This window comes from Hydra vulgaris, chromosome 14 (genome assembly GCF_038396675.1).
Source record: "Hydra vulgaris chromosome 14, alternate assembly HydraT2T_AEP".
Lineage (NCBI taxonomy): Eukaryota > Metazoa > Cnidaria > Hydrozoa > Anthoathecata > Hydridae > Hydra > Hydra vulgaris.
The window spans coordinates 42,340,697-42,352,809 of NC_088933.1; the positions used below are offsets into that span (position 1 = coordinate 42,340,697).

General features: G+C 30.2%; 1 protein-coding gene across 1 annotated transcript; it reads left to right on the forward strand.

Annotated features, from left to right (window-relative positions):
• Nucleotides 1-1,685: 1,685 nt before the first annotated feature.
• Nucleotides 1,686-6,019, forward strand: LOC136091141 (uncharacterized). The gene is made up of 3 exons (XM_065818124.1): nucleotides 1,686-1,922; nucleotides 2,877-2,898; nucleotides 5,166-6,019. The coding sequence occupies exons 1-3, from the start codon at nucleotides 1,686-1,688 to the stop codon at nucleotides 6,017-6,019; spliced, it is 1,113 nt and encodes a 370-aa protein (XP_065674196.1).
• The last annotated feature ends 6,094 nt before the right edge of the window (nucleotides 6,020-12,113 follow it).

The window sequence follows — 12,113 nt, forward strand, 5'->3', positions numbered from 1 at the left end:
CACTTCAATTTACACCTTTAAGATGACACAATTTAAAGAAAACAATCCAGTCTATTAATAATTATTCCTCTCCTAAATGATGCTAAAATTTAAATTAGTCAAAGCTCCATGGAGAGTTCGATGCTTTTAATTGATTTCTCTAATTCTATAAAAGTACCTAGTCTTCTGTCCACTTATTCTCGTCTAGAATATGACCTTTGAAAATTAGCAATTTTAATATAAATAGTCAATTGCGTTTTCCTTTTTAAATATTAACTCATTTATATAAAAATAATGTTATTTATATAAAAATAATGTTATTTAATTTTTTTTCTCGCCTAACCCATCCCATTCGCTTTTAACTTATTCGCTTTCAAATTTTTCGCTCTTAAAAGTTTCGCTTTAAAGACACCGAACCATTCACACAAGGGTACATTTAACGGAACATTCCGTGCAACATGGAACATGAACACGAAACAATTAAGGAACTTTTGTACCGTCCCGCTAACCCAGAACAAATAAATGTCCCGGAACATTTATTTATTTTTGTACAAAAAATGGTTCCTATTTTCAACTATTTTTAAAATAAGCGTATGACACTAAAAATGGATTGCAAGATGCAAATTTGTTGTGAAAGGCTCAAGCTATTATTTTTTTTAAAGTTGTTGTCATCTTAATCAGAGGTTTTAGTCCTTGATCTCTGCATTATCCTTGGTCTTGGTTATACAGTAGAGAAAATAGAATTAGCCTCACCATGTACTGATCCAATATCTTGTAAATCTGTAAGCAAGTTTGTGCGGTGCATCTTTTGCATCCACGCACATAAAATTATTGTTACAAACAACAACTTTTTAGATTATAATATAGCATAATTAAATTGCGGTACATTTGATAAAACCATAAAATGTATAATCCTTTATATTTGTGGTAGCAAATAGAATTAGCCTCATCAATAATTATGTTCAGTTTACTTACATATTTTTATTTGGTGATACGCATTTGCAACTTAGTTTATTATTATTATTTGTAAGTTAAACAAAGACTGTGAAATCAGTGCTCAAATAGTTTTTAACATTTGGTTTTTGATCCCTTAATTTGAAATGGGACGTAGTAAGCGTTTAACAAATGAAGAACTAGCAGTAATCAAAGCATACAAAGATTCAGGTTTATCTAATAGGGAAATTGCAAAGAAAGTTTAAAGATCTCCAAAAGTGGTTAATAATTACTTCAAGATTGGCGTTAGTTATGGAACTTATAAGGGAAGTGGTGGCAAGCGTAAAATTGATAATCGTACTAAACGAGTTATTGTACGTCGTGCTTCTGCTGAGCACATGACTGCATCTCAATTTCGCGCTAATTTACAATTATCTGTATCTGTTCAACGTGTGAGATAAATCTTACTTGAAGATCCAAACACAGTTTGAAAAAAACGTAAACCAAAACCAAAACTTACTGCTCGTCATAAAAAAGTTAGATTACAATTTGCAAAAGAACACATGTCTTTGAAGGAAAAGTGGCATCAAGTTCCCTTTAGTGATGAAAAAGAGTTCAATCTAGATGGTCCTAATGGCTATCAACATTACTGGCACGATCTTCGAAAAGAGAAAGGAACTCGGATGAGTTGTAACTTTGGTGGTGGAACTGTTATGGCTTTGGGGACTTTTTCCTTTATTGGAAAACTTCCACTGGCATGAATTTCAACAAAAATGAATTCACATGACTACATTGACTTATTAGAAATAAAATTGCTTGAACATGGTAAGGAATTAATGGGTGAAAATTTCACTTTTCAACAAGATAATGATGCTATCCATAACTCAAAGCTTACAAAAGCTTGGTTTATTGAAAAAAGTAGTCACGTAATGGAATGGCTCGCATCTAGTCCAGATCTTGACTCAATTGAAAATCTATGGGAATATTTTCTAGAAAGGTTTATGAAAATGGTAAGCAATTTGAATCCACCTTGGAGCTGAAAACTCGTCATATCAGAGAAGCTTGAAATAAAATATCTATAGAAATTATCCAAAATTTGTGACTAGTATGTCAAGTCACATATTTATAGTCATTAAAAATTCAGGAAGCAACACTATATATTAAATGAGCGTGCAAACAAAATATTTTCTGTATTTTTTTGTATATAACATAAATGAGGCTAATTCTATTTTCTCCACAAATTGAATACTTTTAATTTCTTTTTTCCATTTATAATTAATTAAACATATCAATTTATAATTTTTTTAGTTATAGTAGAAGATAATAAGAAATAAAGTTGACTTAATAATTGTTTCACTGCCATTTTTGTTAAATTAGAACGAAAAATAAAGGTGAGGCTAATTCTATTTTCTCCGCTGTATATCAAGAGAAGAGTATCGATACTATTGACCTTGCATCATTCTTGCATCATTCTTGCATCATTCTGTCTTAACTTTTGTACATATTCTATATTTAATGTATGATACCTTATTTTTTATTAAACATCCAGACATATTTTTTCATCACTTTTTTAATTCTTAAAAGTAACTTACACTACAGCCTAGGTACACCACTGGTGGTGTACTTTTGAAGTATGTATGTTGTACCTTGGAGGTATTATTATGTAAATAGATTAAGTACTCAACATGCTAGAAATTTGATATAATGTTTACTTATAGGATAGTTAGACTATATCTCAAATGAGGCTGATGTAAATCAGCCTCATTTGAGATCTAACTAGTTAGATTTATATAAACTATATATTAATTTATATTTATGTTGAATTTATGTACGGTTATAAATTTATACTAATTTATACATAAAAGTATTAAAAACTTACAAAAGAAATAAAGTTGATTAAAAATAGAGTAATAACAAATAACTACATTAAAGTTTAGCAATATAAGTCTTTCACTTTAATTTAGCATTTGTCTACTCTACATACAGGTAATCAAAGTTAATGCCAAAATGATAGTTTTTCCAGCGATCTTGTTGAACCTCCTGTAATAGAGGGATGTGGCAACTGAAAGACCATGTCTGATTTGTCCAACTCATACACAGTTTCATATTCTCTTTGATAGTTTGAGAAAGTTATTAAAGAAAAGATAATAATTTGAGAAGAAATAATTGCAATTTAACAAAGAAATACACACATATTATACTAAAGAAATTCTTAATAAACAAAAAAAAATCATTATAAACTATAATAACATATTACTTAAAAAAAATACTTTCATAACAAAAATTATTCATAATACTATTTACAAAATCATGCAAGTGTATGCCTTGGTAGTACCACCAAGGTACACAACATTAGCTACCTCCAAGGTGCACCGCTACCATAGTTTTACTAAGTTGCTACCATATGTTTATAGGGTAGGAGTTGAGCAGTTTAAAAAAAGCATAAATGTAGCTAAAAACATGCTTTACAAATTTTAATAATCAGTTTTAAAATAAAGTTGATACGTTCACAGTTGTAGAGAAAAAAAGAATATGCTCTAAAAAAGTTACTTTTTGGTACTGGAAACAAACTTTAATTTTTATTGAAACAACAAATGTGTTAAGCGAAGGTAAAACAACTTATTATGAGCTTTTAATAGTCAATACATGCAACTAAAATTTCCGTTTGAATTCATTGCTTAAGATCACAGCACAATTAACGTGCCTCCAAAGTACACACACCTCCAAGGTACACCACTCTTCCCTAATATCTAATTGCAATTTAGTTTGTTAAAAATGGTTATAAAGGGCCAAAACGTTAGGAGTACAAGGGGGGTTTACACCCCTTCTAGGTTTTTGCAAAAAAAAATTTTTTTTTAACAAATTATGTTTTTTGCAATTCTTTATTAGTTTTAGGTTTTTTTTAGAGCAGCATATACACACAATTGCATAGTTATATACCACAATAACTCAAATTTAGGAAATCTATCTTATTTTTGTTTTATTTATCTCTTTATCTTCACATGCTTATATATGATAAGATAATAAAAAATCAAAAAATCTAGATTATTTATTGGTGTAAACTAAGTGTTCTTAGAACACTTAGTTTGACAAAAAGTGGTAACGATAAGATTTCTTGATTACAATTCCAAAGATCATTAATTGTTTTAGTGAGCACATCACATTTTTCAACAGTATTTTAAAGTAAGCCTTGTTTTACTTTTCCGTTAGTGCTTATTGTAAATCACTCTACTTTGCATGCTTGTAAGTTTATACGTATCTCTTTTATTCATTTTAAAACATTCAAAACACATTTGAAATCTTTTTAAACCAAAATGTTATCTGTTTCTAAGTTTGTTGTTATGCAGTAAAAACTGCAATAACGATAAACTTGGAAATGCAATAAAAGCCCTAGCAATTAAACTCCTGACTCTTTTTGTTACAGACTTAAAAACAATAAAGTATTCTATTAATCATGAAGTATTTAAACTAAATGGTTTAAACCACTATTAAGTAATTTAATACAAAATAAGAATTTTTCAAAAGATCATACTACATAATTTTTTTGTGTTATTAAACTTTTAAGTTTATAATTCATTTTTGACAAATCAGAACAATATTTCGGGAAAAATTATTTAATAAAAAAAAACATCCTTTTTAGAAACTAATGATGTTGTGGTATAAGATAATATTATTGTCATGATGCGTTCATAATATCATAGCAAAACCTCTAAATTTTATATAAAAAATGTTTTTAGTTAAAAATATAATTTATTTTAAATAATTTTTTACATTGAATGCAAATCGGAACAGTATTTTAGAACAGATGGATGGTTAGTGAAATATTGTACATGCTTATACATGAATCTCTATTTATATATGTTCTTTATGTTACCATATTACTATTATCAAATGAATTTTTACTTGGAACATGGAAAGCGTTTTGGCCGTACTTCTATCAAGAAGTTGAACATTAATCGATGAGGAATCAAGCACCCACCCGTTTTCATATTTAAATTTAGCTTTCTTTAAGTTAAATCAACAAGGGGGTTTAATTGAAAAAAAAGTTTGGGTTAAGTAGCAAAGTTCGCAATGGTTTAATGATATTTTTAATCAAATTGAGGAATGTGAATTTAAAGAACATTTTTTAGTAAATCGCAACACATTTAATTTCCTAGTTAATGAATTGCATCCACATTTAAGCAAAACTACCACAACTATGCGAGAACCAATTTCAGTAGTAAAACGTGTTGCAGTTGCATTACATTAACTAGCTTCATGTGAAGAGTATCGTGTTGTGTCTAGCCTTTTTGGCATAGGAAAGTCAACAGCAAACTTAATTGTTCATGAGTTTGTTAATGCTGTTAATGACGTTTTGCTCCCTAAATATGTTAAATTTCCATTGTCACAAGAAAATTTAAATAAATGTAGTAGGGATTTCGAAACTATTCTTGGTTTTCCAGAATGCGTTGGAACGGTTGATGGATGCCATATCCCTATTTCAGCCCCTAAAAATCAAGCAATTTCTGATTATAATTATAAAGAGTGGTATTTCATTATACTTTTTGCCGTTGTAGACTGTAGATACCGTATCATTTATACAAGTGTGGGATCGCCTGGTAGAAATATTGACCGCTATATTTTGCAGAATTCTTCTTTGAAAAGAATTTTAGAATCAAACTTTTTTGATAAATGTTATAAAGAGCTGAGCGGTTTTCCTGTTCTACTATGTTTGACAGGTGATTCAGCATTTCCTTTAACGCGCCATTTTTTAAAACTTTATCCTAAAAATTTGGAGCTTAGTGAATTTCAAAAAAACTACAACAAAATATTTTGCGGAGCTAGAAGAGTAGTTGAGAATGCTTTTGGACCCGTTAAAGCTCGATTCCGTGTCATTTGCAAACGTATGGAATGCAATATTAACTTTGCTACAAGAATTGTTAATGCTTGCGTCACTCTTCACAACATTTGTAGTTATTATGACGACATTATTATAATAGAATGGCTTACACATCACAATGATGACAGTGTGGCTCAACCCAATACTGTTTCTACTGCTGGCAACAATGGACCAGGAAAAAATGTTCGTGACTTAATTTCTAAATACCTTTATGAAAGAGCCAAATAAAGTAGTAATTATGTTTTTTATTATTTAAAGCTTTAGCTGTAATATGGTCATGAGTTTATTAGTTTTAAACTAAACTTACTTTACTTGAGGTTATCAAATGTGTTTAAACAAATAAATATTAAACATGTATGAACACAAAATGAGAATAGTTTTAAATGGTCGTGGGCAGCTTTATAATGTATAATAAGTTTATTCAGTACTATACCACTGGCGGACTGCTTTTCCGTGTCTTCAAAAGCGACTAAGGTGATATCCATAAGGTGATATCCATAAAAGCCAACCTTTATAAGAAACAGGATAACAAAATTTTAACGTCACCTTTTGTATGGATGAGTATTTTGGGTTGGGTTTCTATTGTCTAAACCTGAGCTAGCTGGATCCGCTAATAATAAATATTAAAAATTTATAAATTATATAAAAAATTTGTATATGTAAAACTGTTTGTCACTAATTTTTATTCAAGTTTTATTGCCGCCAGGCTTTAAAAAAGCTGATGTGATTATTTCCAACATACCGGCATTCGACCATAGTTTCACTTTACATTTTATAGGCAACACATGATACATGTCACCCACAAAAAATTTACAATGTATATAATACAAAAAAATAAATAAAAATACAATTATGTTTGAATGCTGGTAAGTTAGAAACAATTGTATTGGCTCTTTCAAAGCCAGTCTCTTTCATGGAGTCTCTTCCGTATAAATATTATATAAACTGTTATAAGCAACTTAATAAATTATTTTTCGCTTTCCTAAAACATCCGTTCCGATTAAATGCAATTGCAAATCTTGAAAATGAGCAGAGTGGGCTGTACACGTGACGTTAAAAATAATTGTGATGTTACTATTTTTTGTATAAAATCTAGTTTCTTTAAGTACATTCGATTTCGAACAAGAGCAACATATGTCAGATAAAAAAAACTAGAGGAGCAAAAAAAATGATGGAAGTCATCGGGCACCATGGGTGTAACCAAACATATAAACCCACAGTTTATTAGCAAATATTGCTTGGCAGAGTAAAAATAAAATTAATATAAAAAATGTATTTATTAAACAAATAAATACCTATCATCTTATATTTATGTTCAAAAAAATTGACGAAAATATATACCCTAAAATATTTTAACCGCAATTAAAAATAAATCAAATTAGATCCTCATGTAACATAACATTCAATCCAAAAGTTATTATGCAGCGACTGAATTTTCAATTTTAATCAGAGGGCCAAAATTAATAATATATAACTAATAAACTTAAAGTAATTGCATCGCCTAATAATAAATAACTCGAGCATGCAGTGGGAAAACCATAGTAAGCAAGAAAAAAAAACAAAAAAACTAGTAGTTAAAAAAAATCTATTTAATAACTGCTTGACTGAATGTTGTATTTCTACCTGATGGAAAATGGCATCTTTAATTTTAATTTTTCAAATTAATTAATAAAATAACTATTCTTTTATTTTTATAATTGGAAATAAATTTTTTTTATTGTATCATAAGAGAATATGATTTTTTTTTTCTGATATTTTTCGAAATTAATTAAAAAAAAAGTGTACACAAATATAATATATATATTAATACTATTACTTTAATTTGAGTTGTTCATTATTTTGAATAAAAAATGTAAAAAGAAACAAAACTATCAATTTTTATTAAAAAAAAATCAAATTATATGAATAAATGAGCAACTTAGTTTAATGAGTTTGAGACCAGATTGTGGCAAAAACTATAGATGAATGACGTAGCGCTCAGCTTTTTCTAAAGTATTATTGGCTGCTACTGATAACTTACCCGACGATTGGAGGTTTGTCAGCTTAGCAATTTTAGGAAGAATCATGTAACAATTACATGAATTATGTCACTTGTTATTGTTTTAATTCTTTTTTTATAAAAACTTGTGATTTATAAGAATTTTTCAGATATTTCAAGGTATATGCTGGTATAAAAGGAAAGCTTCAGGATTTTGTGAGGAAAGCTTCAGGTTTATTGCCTGCATGGTTTTTAATATAGTTTTTATTATACTAAATATTTTATCTTTGTATTTAAATTTTTATAAGCAGTCCAAAAACAAAAAGCTAAAGTAGGACATATGATTTTTATTTATATAGTTTTTATAATAACGTTTTATATTGTATAGTGTTACGGTTATTTAATTTTTGTTATTTTATATTCACGGTATAAATTAAGGGGCTAATTGTTAAGAGTCTTAAGACGATTTATATCTTCTTCTTGCCTTTGCTATTTGCATTAATATTATGTTTTACGGTTTGATTAAATTAATACGGCAATAAAAAAAAAGTTTCTAAAGAATACTTTTACTTAAAGCATACCTTACGAAATTTAAAGTGGTAATCTATATACAGAATTTCAGCTGCCTACTCTGGGCCAGCAAAAAACCGTCGGCTTGTGCTACAATATTTGGAGCTACCAAATTCTGCCGAAGGCATGTCTACAATTAAACCTAGTGGTAGTTGTAACTACCGGCGGTAGTTAGTGGTGGTTGTAAGTACCTTAAAAAAAATTTTTTTGAGTCTATTATCAAACTTTCATCATACTTTTAAATTTAGAATCAGACTTTTACGTTTAAAATAAAAGTTTTGTATTTATAAAACATTTAGATTTAATATAATTTTAAGTTTATATTAAGTACAATGAAAAATATAAAAGTTGTTATATCCATATTAAGTAAATGCCTTTTTTTTAAAGACGATACACATGTACTTACTATGCTTATAATTAAAAAATATTATTCAAGCTTTATTTTTGTTGTTTTAATAAATGGAAAATGAGAGAAAGAAAAAAGAGAACACTTATTACAAAGGTTTAAGAATCATAAGAAAGTCAATTCTTTAAAAAAAAAAGTTTAAAGAAATTGCCAAAATAGTTGAAATTTCCGTTTCTTCGACACGTTCTATTTCTGATAAAATCAGAAAAGGACTTAGTGATGATGAAATTGCATCAGTAAAAAAAGTAGGGGGCAGCTTATATGACGAAGTACTTAAATCTGAAATTCGATTGCTAATTGAGCATGATCCACCTCATATTTTAGCATCATTGAGAAACATTCTGGTCGAAAGGAATGTTGATGCATCTATACCAACGATATCTAAGTATTTGAAGTCAATGGAGTTCACTAGAAAACGACTTATATTAGTACTTAAAGAAAAAAACTCGCCGCATAACGTTGATTTAAGACAAAGTTTTTGCAGGATTATTAATTCGATTCCTTACAATAACTTAGTGTTTCTGGATGAAACAGGCTTTAACTTACATACTTCTAAGCAATGTGGCTATTTTATGAAGAATAAAAAACGTTTTGTACAGTGCCAGCAAATCATGGAAAGAATGTAAGTATAATGGCCGCTATAAATAATAATGGTGTTCCAAGCTTTAAGATAGTGGATGGTGCCTATAACGGTGATCTTTTTTTGTGATTTTATAACCAATAATTTAAGACCGTATTTCCAAACGAATCCCCATTCTATACTAGTGCTGGATAATTGTGGATTTTATCGTCGAAGAGATGTAATCAATTTGCTCAGCCAATCCAATGTTTCAGTTTACTTTTTACCACCTTATTCACCGCAATTGAACCCGATCGAAGAATAGTTTAGCTGTCTTAAAGCTAATTATACTTCTACAAGACCGTCTCCAAAACCTAGCCATAAAGTTAAGGCTACCTTTAATTCGCTTATACCGACAACTGGCGTTGATTTTCGTGGTTGATATCGTAATATTAGAAGATGGGTTTTGAAAGGTGTAACAAGGCAAGAATTTTATTGAAGAATTTTATTGAAGTGTATGCTTTGTTATTTATATTATATCTTTAAATATAACGAGTTAAAGTTATATAAAAAAAGGGGTAAACAGATTCTATCTGTTGACCTAAGGGGTAAACAGAATCTAAGTCTAAGGGGTAAACAGATTCTATTTTGACCAGCCTCGCACCCCTTCTTCATCTATTAGGCTGACGCAGATGTGTTTTTAATACATTGTTTCCATTTTATGATGTTGAATGCTGTATCTTATTGACTCAATGCATGGGTTTTGCTTGTGTCTCTGTTTTATGACTAGGCAACTCATTCTATTATCTCCAAATGAGGGTACAACTCAAAAACTCAGTTTTATGGTTCTGAAGCCGGTTGTTAGTCAGCTTTCTCGAACTCTGTGGTAGCTCTCAGAGAAACTGATTCCATCAACAGCTGAAAAATATCAAAGTATTAACAATGCCATGTTGCACATGGATGGTGTCCCTGTTTGTACTTTTGGTGTGCATTACCAAGGCCACATTTGGAGCCCTTTATTACAGTAATGAGACAATTGCTTGGGCTATTAAACAGTGCTCTGAGTACTATCTATAATTTGAGTCAAGTTCTTCAACAAATTTAAAAATAAAGTACCAAAAACTATAAAACACAAAAAATCATCAGCATCACCAAATTCTCTGAACCTATCATTCACTAATATTCATGGTCTTCGAAGTAACTTTTCTTATGTTGAGTCTTATCTTATGCAAAACTCACCAGACCTACTTGCTCTTTGTAAGACTGGTTTGAGTTCAGCTGTTTCATCTAACAATCTTAGTGTTGATGGTTATCTTCCTTTAATTCGTAAAGACTAAATAGTCACATGCTTGGTCTGGGCATTCACATTCGTTTGAATCACATGGTTTGAATCCACAGACTATTCTTTCATGTGCTTTTGTTTAGCACCACTTCACTCTATCGCCTTTTTCTTTGTTCTATATTGCTCTCCTTCATCTTATGACTGCACTCTTTTTGATGTTATTTCTGATCATATTGACCAAGCCCTCTCTCATTATCCATCAGCTAATATAGTTGTTGTTAGTGACTTTAATGCTCACCACTCTGAATGGCTTGGCTCTAGTGTCAGTGATTCTGCAGGCATTAAAGTCCACAACCATTGCCTTTATCAATCCCTAACTCAAATAGTCCACTTTCCAACTCGCTTTCCAGACAACCCGAATCATTTACCTTCTCTATTCGACTTATGTCTTGTTTCTGATCCAAGTCAGTGCTCAGTTTCTCCACATTCACCCTTAGGTACTTCTAATCACAGTTTAATCTCTCTAAAACTAATATCTTTTTCTTCCTCATCACCTGAATCCACTTATACCTCGTACCTCTTACAACTACCTTAAAGCTGACTGGGATTCTTTCCGTGATTTTCTTTGTGATGGCTCTTGGGTTAAAATTTTTCGTCTTCCTGTCGACAAATGTGCTTCTTACATAATTTCGTGAATTCAGGCTGGCGTGGAATCTTTTGTTCCCTCTCGGCGATTCCAGGTCAAGCCTCATTCTCCTCAATGGTTTTTCTCACACTGTGCTGCTGCGATTGCCAATCGAAACCGTTACTTCCATATCTATCAGCAAAACAGTTCTCCAGAAAACAGACGTCTGTTTATTACTGCTTGAAACCATTGTAAAAAGTTTTTTCTCAGGTCATGAAACAAAACTTCATGACCTGATAAAAACGCCAAAGGCCACTATTCTCAGATCATGAAATCTTGTATCTCATCTCAAAAATTAGGTTCTCGTAACTTCTGGAGAATCTTTAATAGTATTAATAATGCTGACAAAACCGAGTTTTTGGTCACCGGAAAACATCAAATTAAAAAATTCACGATAACACTCAACCACCAAAAAATAAAACTAGACAATAAACTTACTCATCTAGGCTTTATATGGGACACAAAATATTCACCAATTGCCTCACTTAATCGTTTAAACATTGATCACCGAATATCCCATTTCCGGGCAGTAATACAGTCTTTAATTCAAGCTGGAATTCGTTTTGTTCACCCAAACTCTATTGTCCAGTTATATAAAACTTTAGCTGTTCCAACACTAACGTATGGTCTTGAGATTTGCGACCATAAAGAAATGTTATTGCAAAAGCTTGATATAGTAGGAAGAATTGCACTGAAGTCACTACTAAACGTTTCAAAACATAGTAAAAATTATATACATCCCCTATTTTGTATTGAAGATATATCTATAATTACGCAACAAAATAAGATAAACTTATTTATTGGCCTGTTGAAAAATAAAATGACATTTGATATTCTTAAGT